The sequence below is a fragment of the Mesoplodon densirostris genome, chromosome 2 (genome assembly GCF_025265405.1).
Source record: "Mesoplodon densirostris isolate mMesDen1 chromosome 2, mMesDen1 primary haplotype, whole genome shotgun sequence".
Taxonomy (NCBI): Eukaryota; Metazoa; Chordata; class Mammalia; order Artiodactyla; family Ziphiidae; genus Mesoplodon; species Mesoplodon densirostris.
This window is the reverse complement of record NC_082662.1, coordinates 111,488,853-111,516,223: the sequence shown is the minus strand read 5'-3', so window position 1 is coordinate 111,516,223 and position 27,371 is coordinate 111,488,853. Positions and strand designations below refer to the sequence as shown.

At 43.4% G+C, this 27,371-nt stretch overlaps 2 protein-coding genes across 5 annotated transcripts in view; one reads left to right on the top strand and one right to left on the bottom strand.

The window, feature by feature from the left end:
* Positions 1-10,282, bottom strand: part of PIP5K1A (phosphatidylinositol-4-phosphate 5-kinase type 1 alpha) — a 38,145-nt gene extending 27,863 nt beyond the window's left edge. The window contains exons 1-3 of one of the 3 annotated variants that reach the window (XM_060090512.1): positions 10,233-10,282; positions 9,747-10,138; positions 842-880 (exon numbers count right to left, since the gene is read on the bottom strand). In XM_060090512.1, coding sequence (XP_059946495.1) covers positions 842-880; positions 9,747-9,828 — 121 coding nt within the window. In that variant the 5' untranslated portion in view covers positions 9,829-10,138; positions 10,233-10,282. The other 2 variants (XM_060090514.1, XM_060090513.1) reach the window with 2 other exon arrangements.
* A 4,247-nt stretch (positions 10,283-14,529) lies between these two features.
* On the top strand, positions 14,530-25,712 carry VPS72 (vacuolar protein sorting 72 homolog). Of its 2 annotated transcripts, none has more exons than XM_060090510.1 (6): positions 14,530-14,736; positions 18,045-18,197; positions 18,372-18,486; positions 18,898-19,074; positions 24,475-24,619; positions 25,124-25,712. In XM_060090510.1, the coding sequence occupies exons 1-6, from the start codon at positions 14,620-14,622 to the stop codon at positions 25,509-25,511; spliced, it is 1,095 nt and encodes a 364-aa protein (XP_059946493.1). In that variant the 5' UTR covers positions 14,530-14,619; the 3' UTR covers positions 25,512-25,712. The 2 variants fall into 2 exon arrangements, with proteins under 2 accessions (XP_059946493.1, XP_059946494.1); XM_060090511.1 differs by having other exon boundaries at positions 25,144-25,308.
* Positions 25,713-27,371: the final 1,659 nt, after the last annotated feature.

Sequence of the window (27,371 nt, the reverse complement as noted above, 5' to 3'; positions counted from 1 at the left end):
TGCCGCGGAGCGGCTGGGCCCGTGAGCCATGGCCGCTGAGCCTGCGCGTCCGGAGCCTGCGTGTCCGGAGCCTGTGCTCCGCAACGGGGGAGGCCACAACAGTGAGAGGCCCGCATACCGCAAAAAAAAAAAAAAAAAAAAAAAAAGAATCTAACAAACAGCCTTTCAGATTAGTGAGAGAGCAATAAGGTATAGTAGGTAGGAATGTGGGCTCTGAAATCAGAACACCTAGGTTGGCTAGATTTGAATACTAGATCTACCATTTGCTAACTAGGTAACTTTGGACAAGTTGGTTAAAATGCTCTAGGCCTTGGTTACCTCATCCATAAAATGGACATATAATAACATGTATTTCATAGCGTTGTTATGAGAATTAAATAAGTCCTGTATAGCACCTAACATGTAATAAATGCTCTATAAATACTAGTAATTATTACTACTATCATTGTGAATTATGAAACCCCATCTACAGGATGGGAAGGGTCAGGGGAAATAAGAGGTACAACAGAAAGGGAAAAGAAAAAGAGACTCATTTACTGAAACAAAAGGAAATGGAGTTATGGGAAGACTTCGAGGGAGACAAAAGATAGTGAACGGATTCATTTCATACTGTGGAACTGTGAGAAAAGAAGTTTCTGTGTTAAGAAAGCATATTTTTTGGAGAGGACAGAGGGAAATGGGAGCTAAAGTGAAATAATGCTTGCAAGACATCCACAGCCTTCTCAGAAGGCCGTGCGCTACTACTAAAAAAAAGTCTGCAATTGTTATGGGGAAGAGGAGTTGGCTGCTAGTAACTCCAAGGAGCTCATGCTTCTTCAGCACAAATACACATCAGTTCTACCTCTCTTACGGTTGACCCCACAGCACAGAAAGTTGAAACCTAAATGAGGAAAAACAGAAAATTATCACTTACTTCTGGGGTTCTACCTGCTTAACAGCAGAATAAACACATTAAAAAAAACACAAACAAACAAACAAAAAAACCACACAACAACGCTAAAGTTTAAAATTATGAACAGGACCTGACCTGATGACCCCCAGTACCATACTGTGAAATGTTAGATGATTTTCTGCAGTTCTAGGTAAATGTCAAAAAAAGAGACAGAAGGAGAAGCTCAGGCAGAAAAATTCCACGGGAAAAAAAAAAAGAAAAAAGAAAAATTCCAGGAGTGATCACAAAACTTGTAACCCAAACAATTTCACACTGGAGTGATTTCAGATTGGCAAAAAAAATTTCAGGTATAAAGCTCCTTGCATGCAGGCTTCTGTCCTTTTAAAAAAGACTGTGTATACATTTTATTTGACCGTCTTCCACTTGTGAGGGCAATTTGGTAATATCTAGCAAAAAGCCTTAAAAACAATTATGTACCATTTGTCCCAGAAGTGGGAATTTATCCTAAGGAAATAATTAGTCAAGTGGACAAAGACATATATACAAAGATATTTATTGTAGCATTGTACATAATAACTATAATTGGGTAGATATAATGGGAAAGAATCTAAATGAACAATATAGGTGACATAAGTTGTAGTGCAGTCATAAAATGGACTAGTATACAACCATTATTTTTATGTGTAGGATAAAATCCATTATTTTTATGGATAGGATGTCACAATAAATTGTTGAATGGAAAAAGGTAGAAAATTACATAATGCAATATTTTTCTAAAACACTTACCTATAAAGTCACATGTATTTATACACATAGAAAAGGTCCAAAAGATTATATACCAGAATGTTAAAATACGACTATACTGGATAGTGGGATTAAGTTGATATTTTAAGTTTAAGTTTCTATTTTTCCTTATCTATATAAATTTTCTGTAACAAATAATTAGATAATTTAACAATTAAAGGAAAGAGATACACAGGGATGGCTTTATTATCTTTCTCTGTTTTATAACCATTTTTCCCAGTAAACTAGCGCTCAACAGTCCCACACATACAGACCACCATCAATCCCCTCCCCACACATTAACTCAAGCTCATTACAACATATTATGCTGCTGCAGAGATAGAGGAAAAATGTGAAAAGATGTCTAGAAAGCTGCTGAGAATTCCAAGCTACAAATAAGCATGACTCCTACACACTCTTTCCCATTCTTTATTAATTATTACTTTGAGATGCCTATACAATCTGAAGCAAACATGTATCGGCACATATGATAAGAGGTTCTCTCTGAAGAATTTACCTTTCATATCCTTCAGAATATCACTTTTCTCCTATAAAACAGGTATACCTAATTTCAGCAGATCTCCTGGATACTTGAAAAATAAAGATCTAGCCTCAAAATTATGAAAATTAGCTGAGAAATCTTTAATGTTACTAAAATAATTTCACAACAGCTGAACTAGCCAAGTCAAGTGCCTAAGTGGAAACAACCCAATCAATTCCTGCTAAAATACAAAGTTGAATCATCATACCGTGTCACAGAAAATTTTTCTGAGTAACTCCGTACTGGTCTCAAGGAAGCACTCCATTTTGGTCCTTGGCCCCACCCTAAATTGTGTTTTTGATGAAAAAGGTACCCAAGGCCTTAAAAGAGGAGATAATTGAAACAAAGATATTTTCAGACAGTAAATAGCTCCAAAATATGAGTTGTTGTTCCCCTCCCCCACCCTGCTCCCAGTGCGTGGAACAAAACAGAGTTGGCTTTAATACCAGAGCCTCTCCCAGTGCTTTCAGAGCAGAAGCATTTCCGTCGGAGATGAGATGACATCATCTACCAGATGAGAAACTAAGAGGCAGTCTGTGACTGACTGCAATGTTTGAAGTACTCATATAATTTCGGGAGGCTAGAAGTTGGCCGGATGTGCATTGCTCAGACGAGTTTTGCCTGAACGGGTCATAGAGAAGCAATTCCAGAGACCTACCAATACTACTATAAAAATGTGTCAATAATTCCTATATAAAGCAGAAAGAGACAAGCAGACTTTTCGGAAGCAGGGTCTCCTGGTTGATAATATTGAGAGCCAGAGATTTCAAAAGAAAAAAAAAAAAAGAGCAAAAGCAAAAACTCGCACAAAACAAAAGTCATCAGCCCAGTTGTTTGCTGGACTATCTCAAACAAGCTCTCTGGTCCTCTTTAACTTGAAATACTGAATTTTAATTATACCACTGCATGTAGGAGGCATAATATGTTATTCAAATGAAAATACTCACAAATATGTCTGAAGTGTCAGCCTACCTAATGAGAAGCACTGCTGAGCACAAAGCTCTAAGAGATAGTGTTAAAAGGAAAAAAAAGAAAAAAAAAGGAACTATTACTATGCCCTCAATAAGAACTAAACCAAGCCAATTAAGAAAACCAAGCCACATCTTAGAGAAGAGCTAAATTTTGTTTCCTAGCAGGTGTCAATTTTTCCTAAGGATCTTCTAGAAAAAATGAGAAAGGCAAGGATGCTCGTAGAAACAAAAGCTCAAAGGCAGTTTGATCTACCAGTCCTGGGGTCAGCTGAGAGCCAACCTGGCTCAGCTAAGAGCCAACTAAGTAAGTAGCAAGGAACGAGCCGCAAATTTACTAAGACCCATCTTGACAACATACAGACTTTATGCAAAGTCTTTGCCACTATTAACAATGTCTTTGAATCTCACTTTCCTAATTTGGAAAATGAGAGGGTTAAATTAAAATATCTCTACACTTCCCTCTAGTGATAATTTTTTTTTAATTTATTTATTTTTGGCTGCGTTGGGTCTTCGTTACTGCGTGCGGGCTTTCTCTAGTTGTGGTGAGTGGGGGCTACTCTTCATTGTGGTGCGTGGGCTTCGCATTGCAGTGCTTGTTGCAGAGCACGGGCTCTAGGTGCACAGGCTTCAGTAGTTGTGGCACTCAGGCTCAGTAGTTGGGGCTCACGGGCTCTAGAGCGCAGGCTCAGTAGTTGTGGCGCACGGGCTTAGTTGCTCCGTGGCATGTGGGATCTTCCCGGACCAGGGCTAGAACCCGTGTCCCCTGCACTGGCAGGCAATTCTTAACCACTGTGCTATCAGGGAAGCCCTAGTGGTAAATTTTTGCTTCTAGTTCTATAAGCCAAATTTCATGGTTCTCAGGCCTCAAATATGTATCTCTGAGCAGTAAAATTTTGGTTGAAATTTGTGAAAAAAATCTGAGTCCTTCTTTAAAAGACCTGAGTCTCCTGGATAAGCCAACCCACAGCCAAGAAGCAGTTGAGATTTCTGGCAGATCACCACCTCCCAATTCTATTTCCAAACATGGTTCTATCTACCTTGAAAAAAAGCAGTGGATATTGCTGGCTTAGAATGTACATATCTGAGCCGAGAAAGTAACTTAAATGATATCATAATGAGCATAAATTACCTCAACAATGCACTTCAATCACCTCCCAGACACTAATGCAAGAAAATAAGAGATATGGCCAAGTTACTTCTCTGCCATCTCTTTTGTACAGGTTCTTGTCAATGGCAACTTGGAGTTTACCAGGAATGTTTACCTACACTGTGCACAGAAAAGCTAATATACTCTAAGTTATTTATACATCCCTAAAATTAAAAAAAAAAAAACCTCTTCCCATTCTCTTCCTGTAACTTCCCTTTGCCCACTCCCCATCAACATTACTGATCCTTTGGGATAGTGCTTATTCTTGGTTAACTCCATATTGCTCAGTTTAGTACACAAGGCAAATAATAAGATATATGGAACTCCCTACAAGGAATCTGTCCTTCTCTCTCTTTTTACCAGTCTTCTTCAGACTCCAACAATAAGGTGACTTTTTGGGAATCAGATATTTAAAAATTAATACATATTGTATACAGCCATTAAAAACAAACAGACTAATTTCACAGGAGGAGAAAGAAAAATGATCAGTAACAAAGTTTAAAAAGATGGAGGGGTTGAGGGAAAAAAGTTCACTTCAAACAAAACAACAGTAAAAGAAACAACAGAAGCTCATAGGAGATATGGATGAAACAGAACCAACACATATGTACAAACTAAACAATGTTCTCTTTTGATAGGAAAGGGTGGAGAAGTGAAGCACAACAGGGGAAATGAACTAGGAAGGGGTTTCCTCTAGGAAACACCATCAGTCCAAACACTCCCTCTGTGAGACTGAGTGATGGGCTGGGGTTTGGAACACAGAGAAACAGAAATTCTCTCTGCCGAGTTATCAGAAACAGCAATTCTCTCTGCTGAGCTATCAGAAACAGCATACTTCCTGAAGCATACTTGTATCCTTGATCAAGAGGATACACCCAGTAAAAAGAAGAGAGAAGAAACTGACAACTCTGGTCTTTTTGCTTTCTTCATGTCAAGTAAGAATATCCCAAAATTCTAGGAAAGAAAATATCCAGTTTAAAGGACAAAATAACCCCCCATACACTTTCCTTCTCCCCAGTTCTGAATTTGGCCTGGTGTTATCGCTGTTCACTTCACAGGCTATAGTTTCCATTATTTATTATCAAAGAAAAATAGACTGATAAAATATTTAACAGCTAGTAGCTAGCACATATTTAAGCAAAGTTATTAATCAAAACAGTTTTATATCAAACCAGAACAGCACACAGAAATTAAGAAACAAAACATAATATGTATTTTGATATTCAAAGCTAACTTATAAGTACACATTACCAATTAATATCAGATACTGGATACCTAATAAGTCTATATAATTATACTTGACAGTGGGCTTGAGTAGCCATGGCAGAAATAAATGGATAATTAAAAACAATGACATTCTAATGTCAGTTTTCCAGCAGAATCTACCAAGGGGACAAAAGAAAAAAGGAGGGGGTAGGTGGCTGTAAACCCTCTACAGAGAAAGCAAAAAGAAAAATCTCTCACTACTTATAAAATACCAATCAAAATGAAACCTGGTGATATTCTGCCTACATGGCATTCTGTTCTATCTTTACCTTTCCAAATTTCAGTTTCTCACTCCAATAAAGTGACTTAAGTTGCTTTATTTTTCACTAGTAGGGAAGAATTGAAGGGAAAGAGATCAGTCTGCAAATGGCCTACACTGTACCAAAGAACACAGACAAAAAACCCCTACCATTTGGAGTTATCAGATTACAGCATACATTTACTGGTGGAGCTCTGCTGAGAGGAACAAAGCCACCAGAATCAAGGACTGATAAGACTGGCTCTACTACAAAAGTTCCAAGCAAAAATCTTCTCTCCTGTGTCTTCCAGGGTCTCCCTCAGTAGTTAAGGGCAAGTCAGAAAAGGAGCTGTAAAAGTTACCTCCAAATCATTTGTGCTCATGATAAAATCATTTGGTGATGTGTGACAATTTCAGAAACGTTCTGGTCTGAAGCAAAAGGAGCTATAGGTTCATGACCTTCTAAGGTTTCAAGTGCTTTTTCTTAGGGGAGTCACACATGATTTTATCACACAGCTCTTATTTCAGGGGAGCAAAGGACACCTCAACACTCTAACTTTACTTTTTAACTCCTCCACTAACTTCAAATCAAGTCCCCCAAACAGAAACTCTTTACTCCCTTCCTGGTGGCAAAAAGGGGACTCAGTGGCTGAATTTCAAACTCTTGATGGACTAGTCAAACTGCAGACAGGGGGCTCTCTTACACTGGTGTGACAGATGGTCGCACTGTCAACAGCACCTTATCAGGGCTGATTTTATTTTTTAAGTGGTGCCACTGTCCAAATAATGAGGATAGGAGGGAAAGGAAGACAGGGAATACATTTCCTTTAACACATGAAACAGCTGACAGCAAACTGCATCACCTTTTCTTAACCAAAGTTTAAGAACAAGCACATGATAATGGCTGCTGTAAACTGATATTCATTTATAATTGCCTCCCTCCCACAAATCCAAACATGGTAATTACTCCAATGGGAAAAGATCTCTCAGACATCTCTCACATATCTCTCAGAGTGAATGCTTTGCTCTACCTTCTGTATTTCACTTGTCGGAAGCTTAAAAGACCAGCTCTCGCTTAAAGGTGAAATAATATAGACAGGGGTTTAATACTGGCAGGGAACAACTGTTCTAAATTACCTGTCCTTCCTAATTTGAATGCCAAAAGATTTTGAGCCTTCAAAGGTTATGAGTGACTTATCTAAAACATCAATCTGTCCCTGACTCCTGACATTCTTATTTTGTATCCACTTTCAACACTGCCAGAGAATCTTGCCTTTAGGATTTCAGTTTCACCAATATTTGAGTTCAGCTAAACACCTAAGGAAAGTAACTTGGTTTTAGGATGATTAAAACACAAACACACACAGTCCTACCTTGAATTTCTACAAAGCTAGCCTTTAACAATTTAGGAAATCATAAACCATTGTTTATTCCTGACAATGTCTTAATTCCCCTGGTACCATCCCGACAGAGCACCACACCCCTCCAATCACAAATAAAACACATTCTCAGTAGCCTTTTTTGCATCAGAATCAAACATCTTATCCTCTTCAAAAACATAGCTTTGAAATGAAATATTCTATTAAATTAAATTCAGTAAGCCAAAACCTAAGTGAACATGCAGATACACCAAAAAGTCAACACTGCATATCTGCACACGATAATCCCATGTTTTCAGAAATATTTGAGAATTTTTCTTAATTTCTTAATCCATTTCAGTATTTGCCAAAGAAGCAGAAAAGGAGGGTGTTAAGAAACAAAAGTTAAAAAAAGGAATCTAAGCTATTTATTTTTAGTCATTTTTATATCTTGACTTCACATATGAACACAGTAGAGCCAAGGAGCTGTAAAGTCCACTAAAATCTAATATTTGATTTTCTGGTGAAAACACAATAGCAAAAAACATTTATTCAATCTGAATTACATCCTGCTAGTCCTCGGATCTGGCAGAAAATATAAAAACATACAAAAATATCAAATAGTGACATCTAAAATAGATAGTAGGACTTCCCTGGTGGCGCAGTGATTAACAATCCGCCTGCCAATGCAGGGGACACGGGTTCGAGCCCTGGTCCAGGAAGATCCCACATGATGCGGAGCAACTAAGCCCGTGTGCCACAACTACTGAGCCTGCGCTCTAGAGCCCATGAGCCACAACTACCAAAGCCCGTGCACCTAGAGCCTGTGCTCCGCAACAAGAGAAGCCACCGCAATGAGAAGCCCGGGCACTGCAACGAAGAGTAGCCCCCGCTCACCGCAACTAGAGAAAGCCCGCGTGCAGCAACGAAGACCCAAGGCAGCCGAAAATAAAAAATAAATAAATTTTTTAAAAAAGATCAACCTGGTTTCTAATACCTGATTTGATAGTTAAGTCTATTTAATGACTGTACACAATCATTCTTCTTTCAGCACTGGGGGAGGGGGAAAAGAGGCTTTAAATTGAGGAGCTACTGTTTTAAAAACACTGTCATTTTAACTTTATCCTCCTTCACATTTAGAATGCAACATGAGTTGTTCTGGCCTGCTAATCCTTTATAGGAAAGGTAAAAATCACCTCTCAAGAAACTAAAAATAGATGTACATAAATAAAACTGCAGTTTGGAAAAAGATATTTGTGACCAAGTATTTGCTCATCTGAACTGACATATGAAAGGTGGAACCCTCTATTTAGTCAACTCAAAATGGGAAGGATGCAATCCCAGGCCTAAGGAAATGTCAATGTCTCAGGTAAAGCATCCATCATGTGGCAGCCTCTCCTGTTCACAGTGTAGAGGCAACAGTCACTGTGGAACCCCAGACATTTCTGATGGAAGCTCTAGAACAGTTTCTGACTCAAACTACCCCCCCCCACACACACACACAAACCCCAACACCACACATTTTCCCTCCTACACACAATCTGTTGCTTTTCTTGTGGGCTCCTCAGCCCTCCTCAATCTTCAATAGTTTCTAACCACTTTGAGCTATATTCCCTGGCTCCCTTCTCCAAGTGCCAGTGTCGTGCCTAATCATTCCTCCAGTCCATTTCCTATTATGCAATATTCGCCACAGCACTGAGAGCCACCCCCACCCCATCCTTCGCAGGCCTAATGCCCAGAATCACCTCCCTCAACCTTTACTGCAACTCGAGACGCCACCGTTCCGCCTTTTCCATCTGTTTTCAGGGTCTTTTAACCCTGATTTTCCACATTCCTCAGGTTTTCTTAAAAACCTCCCATTCCTTCCCAAAGTTGGGCAGTCTAGAGATGGGAGTCTCCAAAGGAGGACGTTTGATAAAATGTGTACGTGTATCTGTGCGAGCGCACGCGTGTTTGGGGTCGGGGGACACGAAGTGAGAAGGAATGACGCATTAGGGGAAGGCTCTGACTAAAAAGACGGCTCCAAAAACTCCCACCCCCAACAAAATCCACAATTCCCTAACTCCCCAGCAATGGAAAGCGTCCCATAACTCTTCCATACCTTTTAAGTCCCATGGCTTCTCTTCCACAGTTTCATCCAATTAATCCCGCAATCAACTTGGATTCTATCTGCCTCTCACACTACGTAATTCCTCCCTACTTACGAAGCCTCCATTTACTCTACTTTTCTCTACTCCCTTCGGTTCCCTTTCTGCTGCCTTCCTACCCCCACCGTCAATCTCCATCCCTTCCTGACCCTACGCCTTCAAAGCCCTCAACCCGGTCTCCTCGAAGCCAGCCAATGTTCCTGACAGCTTCCCTTTTCTCAGTCAAATCCATCCTTTGCTCACACTCCACCTGCCAGTTCAGAAAGGTAGGAAAGCCTAGTCCTCTGTCCTCCTTACCGGCAACGACTCGGACATCCCCAACTACAGGTGCCCTTCCTGGGTCTCGCTCTTTCCCCATTGCACAGCTGTCAACAGCCCCAAGCCCACGCTCCGCCCTGATTACCTGAAGACGAGGTGCAGGGAGGGACCCCGGAATCCGCGGATGAAAACCCGACCGCCGACGACCCAGAGGAGGCCGACGCCATCTTAGAAGCCCCCTCCCCCTCAGCGGCCTCGCTCCCTTTCAATCCTCTTCCTCTTCTCGGAGTCGGATCTTTCCCACGTCTCTTCACAGAACCCGCGTTCTGCGGGCCACCTCCCCGCCCCCTCTCTCAGATACGTCGCGCCGGCTCCGGGACCAACTCAGGGCCGCACCATTCGGCGGGCATGGGGGAGAACTCGCGTCTCGCACCCTCTCCGCAACTTTAACCGCTTTCCGCGGAAGCTACTTTCCCCTTTCACAACAGAGGAAGCTCAAACCAGCTGCCGGGACCCCGCGTCCGGACCAAACCACACCTAAAAGAACAGGGTGGGCAGTGAGAATTCCCAGCGGAGCGAATGTCCCCTCCCCCTCCTCCCTAGCCACAGCCTGTTTATCGCCCAACCCCACCGCTCCACTCCTGACGGCCAAAGCAATCCAGGCATCGCGCATGCGCCCAACCTTCTCCTCCGCGGCCCATCCCATCCAATGGGGGGAGGAGGGAGGTCCCCAGAGAAATCAAGCCAATCAAGAGGCTGCTCCTGGTCACATGACGCGGGTCCCTCGCGCCCTAACAAATCCAAGGGTCGAAGACGGCGCGCCCATGTCTACGGTGCCTCGGTGAGTCCATCTACGTTCAACTCCTTGAAGGGACTAGGTTGCGAAGTCTGAGCAGGGGATCAGAGTACGCGGGGCTGACCCTTGCAGTTCACAGCCCAGGAAGAACTCCCGATAGAAGCGCCGGTGTCAAGTCAAAGACGTTAAACAGTCGAATATCACAAAACATCACATTCCACCAAGTATTCTTCCGGCTTTGCTGCCTTGTTTACCATTTAGTTTAACATGCTCTTGCCTTCCTCTGAATGACATTCGAAACAGATCTACACTTTGCCTCAAACGCAATACTGGGCACAGTGATTGAGTTGAGTAAATATTTGATAAATGAACGAATAATGTCCATTTATTTGATAAATGGACAGGAATAAAGACCTGTCCAAAAGGGCCACGGAAGGCGATCAGAAACCTAACACAATCTTCCTGTGATCCAAGCCCTTAGCCTCTCTCAGTTACCTATGCTCCAAAGGGCATGGAGACTCAGAGAAATTCCCCATTCTAGTCTAGTCTTCGTACTAACCCCGCTCAATTTTAACAAAATACCCTGGAGATTATGAACCCTGATGGGGATATGAAGACCTGACTATCTCTCTGAACAGACTGTAAGCTGCTAGAGAGCAAGGACTGTGTTTCACCCTTGTATCTCCAGCTCCCCCCATGACGTAAGTCTGTACATAGTAGGGGCTCAATAATTATTCGTGGAATGAATAAACGAAGAGGAATGGAGGAAAAATCCTAGGTATTGCAGCCCCCAACATGGGCCTGGTTATCCTCTATCCGGATGTCTTCTGGGTCTTCGAAAGGGAACATAGGACCTGAACGTCCAGAAAATATCTCCAAGCATTTACCTCTGCCTTCTACCCCCTGCGTCATCAAGATCTAAAATAATTGTTTCCCTGCCGCCACCTGCTGGGTTATTCATCTTCCTTTAGGTACTGAAGGTAGACCAACTTCAAATGCTTGTATTACCACTTATAATTCCGTAGCAGTGGGATTGTGTAACATTGAAGTATTTTATGATTCTGATTTTAAAATTGGAAATAGACCAATAAAACCCTGACTTACCAAGGCGGTAAGTCAACAGGGTGATCTTCTCCCTCGAATTTGATCTATGAATTAGATTTCAGCCCTCCTGAAAGAAGAGACCCCGGTTTTGTAGCTTCTTAGGGGTTTTTGTTTCTCCTTTACGTACCAGAAAATAGCTACTATTACTCCTACCACCTTGTATTATGTCAGTCTGTTTGCTTGTTCGTCTCCCTCACAAGACTGTGAACATTCCAGGGCAAAGATTACACCTTATCCATTTTTATATCTCAGACATCTAGAATAGTGCCTGGCACAGAGCAGGTGCCAAGTTCATGCTCCTGAATATATGAATGGATGAAGGCAAAATTCAAAAAGTGGGGCTAGGGGTGTTTTCCATATTTTCCCCAAAACCTTGTCTTTGCCTCCACTCCCAGTCAATCCTGGGGTGGCCTCTGAGTCATACAGCCACTCTTCCCCAGTAACATTCCTGGCATAGCAGTACTGGGGTGACGTGGCAGGGTGTGGAAGCAGGGGCAGAACAGGATACATTGGCTTGGTGTCCCCAAGGAAATGCAAAAGGGAGTTCACCAATATATCCTTTAGAAAGGGGGGTGGCAATCTGATGATCTCAAATAGAGCCACACATACAGACTTGAAGGAAATAGTGTATACACAGACACACAAACACACACAGCCTTACTAAAGTGACCTTCATGTGCTAGGACAGTTCCTAACGTCAAAATGGAGTGGCTAGGTCAACATAGAGGCAAAATAAGAGGATGGGTATCTCATTCACTCAATTAGTCATTATTTCATTCATTCATTGAATTAGCATTATTTAGCCTCAACTACATCCTAGGCACTATGGGAATTCCTGGTATACACAGATGAAGATAAAGTCCCTGGCCTCAAAAAGATCACAGACTAATGACAAAGACAGACACAGAAATGATCAGAATAAAACATAATAGGTGCCATCACAGAGTATGCACAAATGCTGTGTTTTGAAAACCATATTTTCAGAATAAAAAATGGGAAGAGAAGTTGATACACTCTTTTTTTTTTTTTTTTTTTGCGGTACGCAGGCCTCTCACTGTTGTGGTCTCTCCCGTTGCGGAGCACAGGCTCCGGACGCGCAGGCTCAGCGGCCATGGCTCACGGGCTTAGCTGCTCCGCGGCACGTGGGATCTTCCCGGACCGGGGCATGAACCCGTGTCCCCTGCATCGGCAGGCGGACTCTCAACCACTGCACCACCAGGGAAGCCCGATACACTCTTTTTTTAAATTAATTTTTATTGGAGTATATTTGCTTTACAATGTTGTGTTAGTTTCTGCTGTACAGCAAAGTGAATCGGTTATACACATACATATATCCACTCTTTTTTAGATTTCCTTTCCATTTAGGTCACCACAGAACACTGAGTAGAGTTCCCTGTGCTATACATAGGTTCTCATTAGTTATCTATTTTATGTATAGTAGTGTATATATGTCAATCCCAATTCATCCCACCTCCCTCCTTCCCTCCTTGGTAACCATAAGTTTGTTTGCTACATCTGTGACTCTATTTCTGCTTTGCAAATAAGTTCATCTGTACCATTTTTCTAGATTCCACATATAAGTGATATTATACCATATTTGTCTTTCTTTTTCTGACTTCACTCTATATGACAATGTCTAGGTCCATCCATGTTGCTGTGAATGGCATTATTTTGATACATTCTTTTTTAAAATATTTATTTATTTATATTTCATTTGGCTGCCTCAGGTCTTAGTTGCGGTACGCAGGATCTTCGTTGCCGCGTGTGGGCTCTTAGTTGCGACGTGTGGGATCTAGTTCCCTGACCAGGGATCGAACCCCAGGCCCCCTGCATTGGGAGCATGGAGACTTAGCCACAGGACCACCAGGGAAGTACCGATACATTCTTGATAATACCACAAACTATTTGAGATTGGAACTATTTCCGAGGATTTAGGAGGCATGATCCCAAGGGTTATAGGAGCTGTGACTGGGAAGAGAGGAATGGGTGTTGAGAAGACTCCATTGTCCTATAGAATTGGAATTTTTCCAGATAGACAAGAAAGGAAAGAGATTTTAAGGAGAAGGAAAACCATGGAGGCATGACAGTGAATTGGTGTCAGGGAAATGATGCTAGAATAGGATGATGTGGTAGGAGTTGAGGCTATGAAAGGCAGGGAGAGGCTAAATTATGAAGGACCTTGAGTGCCATGTGAATAATTATCACCTAGGGACTTCACTGGTGGCGCAGTGGTTAAGAGTCCACGTTCCCAATGCAGGGGGCCCGGGTTTGATCCCTGGTCAGGGAACTAGATCCCACATGCATACCGCAACTAAGAGTCGGCAAGCTGCAACTAAGGAGGCTGCCTGACGCAACTAAGACCCAGAGCAACCAAATAAATAAATACAAAAATAATAATAATTATCACCTACTAAACATCTATGTGCTTACTAAATACTGTGCTAAGCAGTTTACAAGGATTACATTTCTTAATCTTCTCAACCACCTTAAAGGGTAGGTATTATTATTAGTCCCACTTTACAGATAAGAAAACTGAAATTCAGCGAGGTAAAGCAACTTGTCCAAAGTCACACAGCTAGAAGACCTTAAGCTCAAACGCAAACTCAGGTCTGGCTGTCTCTAAAGCTGTGCTCTTAACCACACTACTATTCTGCCACAAGGATTTTGGACTTTATCCTGTAGTTGACGGGGAGCCATTAAAGATTTTTGAGCAGAAGAGTGACAAAATCTGGGTTTTTAGAAAGGTTTCTACTGACAGCAGAGTGGAAAACGTACTGGAGCAGAGGGAGACTGACCTCTTCTAAATGAAAATTTCTAGACTCCCAAATTCTGTACTTGGGGTAGTGGGCCTCCGTCACCGAGCGGAGTCATTCCACAGCCCAGATGGGAACGCGAACTGGGGCGTGGAGCTTGGGGTGGTCTCTACGCAGGAGTGGGCGGGGCAGAAGCTTTGAGAAGGCCTAGGGGATGGGACTAGGAGCCTCTCGACGCTCTGCTACTTCTGCCTGTAGGCGACCGGCTTCCGCCGCCCGCCCGCAGGTAGTGGTGTCGAGCACCGAGCCCAGAGAACGGTGCTGGGTGAGGAGCTGCTGGTGGTAATGCAGTTCGTGTAGGCGATATGAGCTTGGCTGGGGGCCGGGCCCCCCGGAAGACCGCGGGGAACCGACTTTCTGGGCTCCTGGAGGCAGAGGAGGAAGATGAGTTCTACCAGACGACTTATGGGGGTTTCACAGAGGCAAGAGCCGGGCCCAGGAAGAGGGAGGGAAGAAAGCTAAAAGGAGTCCTGACGAAGGGAGAAACCTCGGACAAAGAAGGGGGCGGGGAAGAGAGGGGAGCCCTGGTAGCTGATCCTCGAGATAGGGTGGGCGAGATGGGGGGATAAACTGGAGTCCTAGAATGGGAGCCCTGGATGGGGTTGGAGGGTCAGGAATGGAGAAGCTGTCCGGAGGACCCCAGAGTGTGGCTGAAACCTACTGTGTATTTCCCCAGTTGTGTCTCTCAGTGCACTTTTGACGTGTCTAGCATATGCCAGGCACATCGTAGTCACGCGGTATATACTCGTTGGCCCACTGCCTGGTTATTAACGTGAAGTATAGAAAGGAACCTCAAAAAAAATTAGAGGGACTTAGCCTACTCCTTTTTCAGCTTTCAAATCTCGTTGTATAGATGTCTTAGATAACCGTTCCTTGACTGTCCTAAAAAGTGTCCCCGTATATTTCCTTCATAAAACATATTTCAATTTGTAATTAGATTTGGTTTGCTTATTTGCTTATACTTTTCCATTAGATTGTAAGCTCTGTAAGGTCAGAGGTGGTCTGTTTTGTTCAACAGTATATGTCCAGTGTCTGGATTGAGTTGGCATTTGTTAAATTTTTATTGATTGAATCTATCCATTCTTTAAATGTTTTAAGTGCGTAGAGCAAGCCAATCACCGTGACAGGCTCTAGGGAAACAGAGAGTTAAAAACACCTCTTTATCTTTACCTATTCCAGACTCCAATGGGGGAATTAGCTGAGTTAACAGTCAGTTAAAATATTGTGTGATAAGGAGTAAAGTAAGTGTTAAGCCTATAGGGTGCTGTGGTAACACATGGGAGCCAAAGTTGTTGTTTGGGATGGGCATCCCTGGGGGACATGATGTTTAAGCTGAGGACAGTATGAAAAGTAGGTCTTGGGTGGATGAAGAGCAGTAGGACTGGAAGCAGGGAGAGGAGGAAGGTTAGTCCAGCGAGGGGGTGCGGCAGAATATGTAAAGGCACTGAGATCCTTGTCTGGAACTCACACATCTACTCTCATCCTCCAGACCACGAAGGAGAATAAAAGTTAGAGGGAGTAGGCATGGGCCAGATCCTGTACGGCCTTGTGAGCCATGTTAAGGAGTTTTGCTCTTCATTCAAAGGACTGAGAAGATTATTTCATGATCAGATTTGTACTTTAGAAAGATCACTCTGTAATGAGGAAAATGATTTGAAGGAGGCAGTGGGAGTCGAGAAACATGGATAGGGAGGGTTCAAGAGAAATTAAGGAAATAGAATCCACAGGACTTGGTGACTGATTAGGAATCATTACTGACACAGCCCTGACCAATTAGTTTAAAATAGAACCTTCTCATCCCTCCTCCAAAGGCTATTTTCCTATTCCTGTCATTTTACGAGTCGTTATTTAATGTGTACCCTTCATGCTTCCAAAAAGGATTTAAGGAGGCTTACCATATAAACAAAAAGTAGGAACAGTAAAAATAGAGACAGATCAGAAGTAATTGTACCAGGAGCCTCTGCTAAAATGGTAATAGCAGTTGATATTAAATTAAGCTGTGACTTTCCTGGCAGCCAAATCCTGAATTTCTTTTTTTAGTAAGAAAGAAGCATATAAGTTCTTTAAGAGAGAGAAACTTATTCAGCATTAAACCTAGGGAGAATTGTATCCTTATATATAAAGTAACAGGGGTTTGGTAGATGTTGTAAAAGCATTCTCTTATCTAGTCATGTCTCTTAATGACCCTCGATAGAAGCCAAAGGAATGGTAGTAAATACATAACTTAGTAAAAGCATTTCAATTGGGCACTAAGCTAATGTGTGGTTGAACTACTACCCTCTGGTGATTTGACTTAATACCAGGTCAGTGCTGAGGGGATTAGTGTGTTCCCAGGTTGTCTTTCACAAACATCATTTGGGAGGAAAGGATGGTCATCAGTGCAAGACTGAACTCTGGCTGGCTTGGAGTGTCAACTGTCTGTGTCATTTGCTTACTTTGGCGCCATGTGTACCAAGATTAGCCCATTAATCTCATCACTGATTGAAGAGAAAGCCACATGTTTGAGGTGCAGCCCCGCCCAATTAACTCTCCTGCCCCCCAACTGTTTTTTTTTTCCTCTTTCCTTTCCAGGGTGGCTGCCGTTTCAGCCCTAGCTTGTATCACCTCAGGCCTTGGCTCTCTCTACTCCAGCGCATCCAACCACCTCCAGAGCTTTCTGCAACACCCCTTGTATACAGTTTTCCCCTCCCCCCAAATCTTCGGTGGTTTCCCATTATAGATAGTAGTAGTACCCAACTATTTTTCTGTCCCAACTCACCTGAGGAATGAGACATATTTCTCGGTAACTTTAGTTTACTTCAACAGTGATTATCAATGCTGGGACAAGTAAGGAGAGGGAGAGGATTGAGAATCCCTGGCCTGCAAGTTAAAGTCATAAGTTTATTAGCCTGACATTTAAGTTTCTCTACAGATTGAATGCAACCTTCTTTTCAAATCTTGTATCTCTCTAGGGCAATCAGTTAATGTTGGAAGGAGGCTGTACTGGAGCCAAAAGCAGTCAGCTAGGAAGACTTCTTGCCAGAGACAAACCTTCTGCTTTACTTAGGTTTAAATGCTTATTCTATCAACATGTTATACACATTCCTGCTTCTGCATCTTTGTTTCTGCCGTTTGATCTGCCCATGATTCCTTCTTCCCTCTTGGTTATCTAAATACTACCAGTATTTTAAACCATGGCTCAAGTCCTCTTCATTCTTTAGAGTCTAAAGCAGGGTTTAGTAAACTACAACCTGCTGGCTGAATCTGGCCCACTACCTATTTTAATCTGGCCCTTTACAGAAAAAGTTTGCCAACCCCTGTTCTAAAGGAATAAACTCTAAAGTTTAGACCTTCCCAGGCCACCTATTCATAGCAGGTGTACCTTCCTCTGAACACCTGTAACATTTTATTGCCTTTGGTAGTTTATATGTTGCCTTGTATTAAAACTTCCTTTTATAATTATGCTGTGACATCTACTAGACTGTGAGACCCCTGAAGGTAGAGATCAAACCATATCCTTTTGTACCCCAGCACTTAACACAGTGTGCTGCAGGAGAAGGGCAATCAATTAATGTTAGTAGGGGTGGTGCTGGAGCCATCAGCTAGGAAAGCTTCTTGCCTGAGGCAAATGAAAGGTTGGGATGGGAAGGAGAGTTGGGCAGCCCTTATCAATAAGCAAAGGGATTCTCTTCCTCCTGGAGGGGTATTAACAACTGATGCCAGTGAGAACCTCATCTCCCTGTGTCCCCAGGAATCAGGAGATGATGAGTATCAAGGAGACCAGTCAGACACAGAAGATGAGGTGGACTCTGACTTTGACATCGACGAAGGGGATGAACCATCCAGTGATGGAGAAGCAGAAGAGCCAAGAAGGAAGCGCCGAGTAGTCACCAAAGCATATAAGGTGCAGGGGAGGCCTGGTTTTCTTGGACTTCCTTAATTTGTAGTCTCCCTTTCATCAGGTCCCAGTTGTCCCCATACCAATCTCATTTCCTACTCTGCTGGTTTTCTCTTCCTAAGATCTTCATCTTCTTCTATTTCTTCTCTTCCCTGGTGTCTGATTCCAATCTGTCCCCAGGAGCCTCTGAAGAGCTTGAGGCCTCGAAAGGTCAGCACCCCAGCTGGTAGCTCTCAGAAGACCCGAGAAGAGAAGGCACTGCTTCCGCTAGAACTACAGGATGATGGCTCTGACAGTGAGTGGGGATGTTTGGGTCAACTGACAAAATTGAAATATGGTGATAAAATATTGTACTAGTGTTAAGTTTACTGAAGTTGGTAACTGTACTATGGGTATATAAGGACAATTCTTATTCTTAGGAAACATACACCGAGTATTTAGGGGAAGAGAGCCATGATGTGTGCAACTTAACTCACAGATTATTCAGAAAACACACACACACACACACACACACACACAATGCAAATAGGGCAAGATATTAACAGGTGATCTAGTAAAGGATACATGGGTGTTCTTTGTACTATTCTTACAAATTTTTTGTAAGTTTGAAATGATTTCCAAATAAAAAGTTTTAAAATTAAAAAAAAAAATACAGAGGAGGTAGACATGAATTCAAAGATTTCTCCCTCTCTTATTTTCTTCCCAGGTCGCAAGTCCATGCGGCAGTCTACAGCTGAGCACACACGACAGACATTCCTTCGGGTACAAGAGAGGCAAGGCCAGTCACGACGGCGAAAGGGGCCCCACTGTGAGCGGCCACTGACCCAGGAGGAGCTGCTCAGGGAGGCCAAGATCACAGAGGAGCTCAACTTACGTTCACTGGGTCAGTCTGTGGTTTTCAGAACAGTGGGTAGAGGGGCTGAGGAACATGAGAAAAAACTGAGACCTGGAGGACCCAAAGAACTGGAAAGATGGAGATTTGGGACAAGGGAATCAGAAGAAAGAAATGGGGAGAGTATGTGATTAGGAGCAAGGAAGTAAGCAGTTATGAGGGCTCTGAAGAACAAGTTATATTGAAGTACTTTGGTGTAAAATAAGAATCATATAGAACTCAGTGCAGATCCTAGTTCTGCTGTTCATTTGCTGTAAGACTACAGGCAAATTACTTGCAACCTACTTGCATCTTTCCTTGTTCACAAAATGGGGTGATGATGCCTACTTTAATGATCATGAGAATTAGAAATTGAGTAGAATCAGTCAGTTCATGGGATACATTGCTATAAAGTAAAAATTCTTTAAAATCTCTTCAGTTTATGTGCTGTTGGGCACACAGTCATGTATGGTAATATATTGTACAAAAACATACATTTCTTTGAAGGATGGTGAGGATTCTCAGATCATGAGAGGTACGTGAGAAATTGAGGGAACAGCAGATTTCATACCTCCCATCACATGCTCACTCTGGGGCATACTTGCATTGAGTGAAACAACAGGTGAAATCTCCTACAACGTTTAATTTGTTATTTCTCTCTCTCTGAATCTCTGTCTTTTTTGACTAAGCACATATAATTAAACGTGTATAACCCAAATAGAATTTCACTGTGGAGTAGAAGATGGTTTACCCAGAATATCTGGACCCAACTCATTTCAGTTTAATGATAGTTTTGAAATTTAGATAACTTAACTCCAAAAGACCACAATGCCTGAGAAAAGATTTAATTCATTTCCAACATTTTCAGGAGGTATTCTCGTGACTTTTTTTTTTAATATATTAGCTTTAAAATGGGAAATATAACCTCTGTCTATGCCATGCTTTAAAACAGTAGCTATCTCTTAAAACATATAAATGACTGAGAACCATCACAAATAACGTGGTCACTTGATGTCACTGTAATTACAATCTGTATCCTTTGACTACATTGATTGTTTCAGGCCACTGTAAAGAGAGTGATTCCCAGGCTTCTGCTATCAGTAACTGATGTAGGAGATCCTGGAGGGGCCTGTGTAGCAGGAGAAAAAATAATAAGCTCATTTTTGAACATGTTGGCTGTGAAGTGTCTATGAGCAGTTCATGCAGTGCTGAGAAGTCAGTTAAATACACAAATCTGATGCTTGGACAAGATATCTGGGCTAGAAATATAAATTCGGAAGTTTTAGAATATGGATGGTAATTGACATTGGAGTGGATGAGATTACCCAAGGAGAAAGCATAGAGGGAGAACAGTAGACAGAGGCTCAAGAATGTCCTGCAGACACTAAAATGTAATGGTCTCCAATAAGAGGAGGAGCTTAGAAAAGAATCTGAGAAGTGGCCAGAGAGTGGGAAACTCCAGGAGAGTTTGTCATAAGAGCACTAAGGAAAGGGACTGTTACAGGAGAGTAGCTGCTGAGAGCTGCTGAGACACCAGTGAAGAACGGAGAAGTGTCCATTGGTTTTCGTGACATGGAGGTCAGAGATGACCTTAGCACTTTTTGGGGACCAAGCCATTTGGAAGTTGGTTGGGAAGCCAGACTTCTAAAATTTGGCCATGAAGGGTAGGAGAGGGAACAGGGAGGTCTGGGGTCAAAGTAGAGTTTGTCATTGTTCTGTTTTATTCAAAGATTGGAGAGTGTGTATTTTTGGTGAGCTACAACTGAAAGAATTTAAAGACAGAAAAGAAAGAAAGGATTGTTAGTAGTGTAGGGTTTTGGAGAAATGGGAGGCGGGGTGGGAGCTAGGGCATGGGTGGAAGAACTGGCCTCCATTAAGAGGAAGGAAGGAAGGGTGGCTCATAGCTGTAGGGTTGTAAATCCAGAGCAGGACAGTGCAGTAGTTTTTGTCTGATGTCTTTTAGGCACTGTCATCTCTCAGGTGTTGGGAATAGAGTTGGGAGCTTGAGAGTGAAGACTGTTTGAAATAGTTGTGGAGATAGGATCATCTGCTGGTGTTGGCAGGTCTGTTGAAGTTTGGGACCATGAATTTCTGGGGTTGCATTCTACCTATTGTGTAACTTTTCTCCAGTAGTACTCAACAATCCAGGTCTGGGCAAGGAAGTTTAGACTGACAAGAGAATGACTGATAGATTGAGGAACCTAAGCTCGATTTAAAAAGGAAAACCAGGGGCTTCCCCGGCAGTCCAGTGGTTAAGACTCTGCGCTTCCATTGCAGGGGGCACGGGTTTGATCCCTGGTTGAGGAGCTAAGATCCCCCATGCTGTGCTGTGCGGCCAAAAAATAAATAAAACAGAGGGTTTAAATTAATAAATAAATAAATAACAAGGCAAATGAAGGCTGGAAGGGGTGATAGATAGAATGAAGAGATATTCAGGTATTAGAAGTACTGAAGACCTAGAAGAACAGAGGTATCTAGAGTGTGGAGCAAAGAGACCCGAAGTGTGGGGCCCGATAGGACACAGGCACATCCTGCCCAGGATGTGGGAGAATAATCAGCCTCTACCAGAGGAGAGTGTTGGCCTCTGTGGATGACAGGTTTCCCGTAAGGCAAGTTTTGGAAGGCATGCTGAGTGAGGAAATTGAGGAAATAGATGAGTTGGCTGATTATAGAGCAGGAGTTACAAAGGGTACAGGGAAGTGTTCGAGAGAAGGGTTGGAAGCTTGGCTCAAGAGAAAGAAAGCAATATTACCAATCAGAATTCAAGTACAAAAGAGGTTAAATCACTGGGGGTGTGGGGGGATGGGGGGGCAGGGGGTGTGTAGTCCAGAGGACCCTTTTGCTCTTACTCTATCTAGGGGATTGTGTTCACAGTACCCACGGTTAAGGAGGACAAAGGGACCAGGAATATTTAGATCTGTTTATACATTAACAAATCTTTATTGAATTCCTGTAATGTGTGGAATGCTGCGTTACCATGATAATGTATAAGTAATATGAGTCACAGTCACTGCCCTTAAGGAAGAGACATATATACCAACAATGAACTGCCATAGAGCAGTGTCACTGGGTCCAGCCAGGGGAACTGTGGTGAACTAGAGAGGAGTTCCTGAAAGGAGGATCAGTTACTCAGTTCAGCTAATTGTTGCCCTGTGAGAATACAGATACAGGGTTGCCAGATTTTCTTATTATTTTTAAAAGGGACCAGAAATCTCTGTATTTAAATGTAATTTCCTGACTTTTAAATGTCAGCAACTAATTCAAAATTTTCTTTAAAATGCTATACAAATCAAGCAAAACACATAAGGGAGCTGCCATCTTGCAGCCTCTGCCATAGACTGTGATAAGTACAGGAATAGAAGAGTATTTTAGGCACAGGGGTGGCAAGGGAGGGAGTGACTCAGAACCATGTTGTATGAGGAATGGTTCAGTGGAAGGGGTGTTGTGATCAGCCTGGAGAGAGACGGACTCTAATTTCTTTCTTTCTTTTTTTTTAACTGGGGTATAGTTGCTTTACAATGTTAATTTCTGCTGTACAGAGAAGCGAATCAGCTATATATGTATACATATATCCCCTCTTTTTTGGATTTCCTTCCCATTTAGGTCACCACAGAGCATTATGTAGAGTTCCCTATGCTATACAGCAGGTTCTCATTAGTTATCTATTTTATACATATTAGTGTATATATGTCAATCCCAATCTCCCAAGTCATCCCACACCCCCTTTCCCCCCTTGATGTCCATACATTTGTTCTCTATTTCTGCTTTGCAAACAGGTTCCTCTGTACCATTTTTCTAGATTCCACATATATGTGTTAACATACAGTATTTGTTTTTCTCTTTCTGACTTACTTCACTCTGTATGACAGTCTCTAGGTCCATCCACGTCTCTACAGAAGGCCCAATTTTGTTCCTTTTTATGGCTGAGTAATATTCCAGTGCATTTATATACCACATCTTCTTTATCCATTCATCTGTTGATGGACGCTTAGGTTGCTTCCATGACCTGGTTATTGTAAATAGTGCTGCAATGAACATTGGGATGCGTGTGTCTTTTTTTTTTTTTTGTGGTACGCGGGCCTCTCACTGTTGTGGCCTCTCCCGTTGCGGAGCACAGGCTCAGCGGCCATGGCTCACGGGCCCAGCCGCTCCGCGGCATGTGGGATCCTCCCGGACCGGGGCACGAACCTGTGTCCCCTGCTTCGGCAGGCGGACTCTCAACCACTGCGCCACCAGGGAAGCCCGCGTGTGTCTTTTTGAATTATGGTTTTCTCAGGGTATATGCCCAGTAGTGGGATTTCTGGGTCATATGATAATTCTATTTTTAATAATTTTTTTTTTTTTTCTTTTTTTGCGGTATGTGGGCCTCTCACTGTTGTGGCCTCTCCCGTTGCGGAGCACAGGCTCCGGATGCGCAGGCCCAGCGGCCATGGCTCACGGGCCCAGCCGCTCCGCGGCATATGGGATCATCCCAGACCGGGGCACGAACCCGTATCCCCTGCATCGGCAGGCGGACTCTCAACCACTTGCGCCACCAGGGAGGCCCTATTTTTAATTTTTTAAGGAACTTCCATACTGTTCTCCATAGTGGCTATATCAATTTACATTCCCACCAACAGTGCAAGAGGGTTCCCTTTTCTCCACACCCTCTCCAGCATTTATTGTTTGTAGATTTTTTGATAATGGCCATTCTGACCAGTGTGAGGTGATACCTCATCGTAGTTTTGATTTGCATTTCTCTAGTAATTAGTGATGTTGAGCATCTTTTCATGTGCCTCTCGGCCATCTGTATGTTTTCTTTGGAGAAATGTCTATATAGGTCTTCACCCATTTTTTGATTGAGGTGTTTGTTTTTTTGATATTGAGCTGCATGAGCTGTTCGTATATTTTGGAGATTAATGCCTTGTCTGTTGCTTCGTGGACACTAATTTCAACTATTTAAAGGACTGTCAAGTGGAAGACAGGTTAGACTTGTGTCTCTTATGGCCTTAAAAGGTAAAACAGTGTCAACAGGAAGTATGTTTCAGCTCAAAATGGGAAGGAACTCTTAAATGACTAGAGATGCCTGAAGATGCAGTGCACTGCCTTGGATGGGAGCAAGTTGACAGGGCAGTAATGGAGGGGTATCTGGGGAAATGAGTAGGCTCTTCATCAAAGGGTCCCTTTCAACTCTGAAGTCCTACAGTTCTGAGTGGTTGAGGAACCAAGTGGACCTAAGAAATGATGAGCAAAGAGGATGTCAAGAGGGGCAAGCAGAAAGCTTATGAAATGGGAGATGCTTGAGGGCCTTAGAGGACTTTCCTGATTGGCTTGGGTAGGCAGTGACTAGACAGCCAGGAAGATAAGCGACTGTAGGACAGAACTGGGGTTTGGGAAGACGGGAATTGACCATCCCCTCATTCCTTCCTGAAGAGACATATGAGCGGCTTGAGGCTGACAAAAAGAAGCAGGTCCACAAGAAGCGGAAGTGCCCTGGGCCCATAATCACCTACCATTCAGTGACAGTGCCACTAGTTGGGGAGCCAGGCCCTAAAGAAGAGAACGTCGACGTAGAAGGGTGAGTGAGTGAACCTCAAGGGGAGGAGAGGAGTGCAGTTTCTCCCTTCTGTATTCAGCTTGTATTCCCTCAGCCCCATCTCACTTGCTTTCCTCACACAGCTCTCTAACACCTGAGTATCTTTCAGATTCCTCTTCCTGTCATCTCCTATTTCTCTTTTAGCCTCTCTCTTCTCCTTTTCTGTTTTTCCATCCAGCTCTGCTTTGTTTTGTCCTCTCACTTAGTAGATTCTCTCACAATGTTGCCACCTACTGCCGCCTCCTCTTTCCTCACCTGTCTGATCTCTTTCTTTATCAGTTTTCTCTCCTCAGCTTTTTTTAATTTTTAAATTATTTATTTATTTATTTGGCTGCGCTCAGTCTTAGTTGCGGCGTGCATGTGGGATCTAGTTCCCTGACCAGGGATCAAACCCGGGCCCCCTGCATTGGGAGAGAGGAGTCTTAACCACTGGACCACCAGGGAAGTCCCTCGGCTCTTTGTGTTTTTCTCTGTCTTTTCCCTCAGACTTGATCCTGCTCCCACAGCTTCTGCATTGACTCCCCGTGCTGGAACTGGACCTGTCATCCCTCCTGCTCGCTGTTCACGTACCTTCATCACTTTTAGTGACGATGCGACGTTTGAGGAATGGTTTCCCCAAGGGCGGCCTCCAAAGGTCCCTGTTCAGGAGGTCTGCCCAGTGACCCATCGCCCAGCCCTGTACCGGGACCCTGTTACAGACATACCCTACGCCACTGCTCGAGCCTTCAAGATCATCCGTGAGGCCTACAAGAAGTACATCACTGCCCACGGACTGCCGCCCACTGCTTCAGCCCTGGGCCCTGGCCCACCACCTCCTGAGCCCCTCCCTGGCTCTGGGCCCCGAGCCTTGCGCCAGAAAATTGTCATCAAATGAAGGGATGTCTAGTCCTTAGAAACCTCTTTCCTGTCCTAATTTGGGGCTCTTAAGTTAGGGCTCTTAAGAAGCCCGCTTCTCCCCTTTGTCATCACTGATCTTTGTCCAGCCCTTCTCTGTATTTCTTTCCCTATCTTTTCCCCTAGTTCCTACTGCTTTTGTTTGTGTTTTTTAATCTAATAAAATAGAAAGATCCCTTTTGTCTGGTGTCTAATCTAGGTTAGGAGCAAAAAGTATTTGCGAATGTCTGAGTATATATGGGCCTTTATATTTGTTTAATAGCATTTATTATGAGTTGCCCTTTTTACTTATTTATTTTTTTAAGGGTTATTTTTATTTTTTGGCTGTGCTGCATGGCTTGCGGGATCTTAGTTCCCTGACCAGGGATTGACCCTGAGCCTTCAGCAGTGAAAGCGCCGACTCCTAACCATTAAGACTGCCAGGGAATTCCCAGAGTTGCCCTTTTTGAATTGTAAAATATTCATTCCTCCAACAGTTTATAAACACCTTAAAATTAGACACCAAAACAAAATCCTTATACTCACCTTTGTATCTCTGTATAGTCACTGCTTTGAATATAGCAGGCACCAAATAAGTAGGAACTGTGTGATTCTCATAGAATTCATTTCTAGGACTCAGGCTTGTATGAAGGGGAGGAGGTGCCATGGCTCTTAGTGGCCACTAGAGGCTCTCAGGGCTGGGCAGGGTATGGGGGCTGTGTATATGTGATCTCCCACTACCCCCCACCTGGCCAGAGCTAAAATAATAAAATGCTGAGCTCACTGTTCCCCCACCCTCTCCCCCGTCACTGGGCTCCTCCTGCTGCCAGGACAGTGCTCCAGCAGAACAGACAGACCAACCGACAGAAGGGGAGGTGAGAACGGAGGTGGCCACCAGGACTGGTAGGTGGGGAAGGCAGGGGCCTTATGGATCAGAGCCTGGTGGGAGATGGGAGGAGAAGAGTGGCTCCTATTGGGAATGAAATGGAGTGTGTGCCTCTGTCACTCAGCATGTTTCTGCCACTGTCTTATGTTCTCGCTTAACTGTAGTTTACATTGTCAATGTATCTCTCACATTTTCTGAATCTTTCATATTCAGTATGGTGTGTATGTGTGGCTTGTGTTTATTTTTCACATTGTAAAAGATCATGCAAGTTTAATCCTCTCACTGTTTTTAGAGAAACTTTATCCCATTTATAAGGCATTTCCCACCCATTAGACTGGTGTCACCTTCCTGTCCAAAGCCAGGGACAAATTATGGGAACTCAGTACCAGCTTCTAAGGCCGTACCACCCTTCCCCCAACCTGGAAGTCCCCCAGCTCCTCTGAGCCCTTGCTTTGCCTTAGGATTTAGAATTTTAGCAAACATAGTGAAATCTTGATCTGACACAATAAAAGAGGAAATGAGGGTAGAGTCAGAGCACTGTCTCCCCTGCCCCCACCCACCCACCCGGCAATCCTCCTTGCTTTCTTAAGCCAGTTTAGGAAAAACTGGATTATGGGGAAGAGAGGAGGAATTTCCCTGAAGCTCTCTGCCTGCCCCCCTTCCTTTCAATAGGAACTGGGCTTGGGGCCAGCTGTGCTTGCAGGGCTCCCGGCAGCTGTGCTAGGGCAAGAGGCACGGACAGTCGAGGTAATAGGGGAGAGGTACTGCCAGGATTTCTTATACACTGGGGAAGGCAAATTCAGCCTGGATGCCTGGGATCCCCATCCGGCGTGGGTGGGAGCTGTGGGAGCCAGAAGGAGGCTCTGGTCCCAGCTAAACAACCTAACCTTCCCCCATCTTCCCATGCCCAACTAGGTCTGTCCTCCAAGGCAAGCGGTTTATTGTTCTGCCCCACTGACCTGTCTCTGTCTCCCT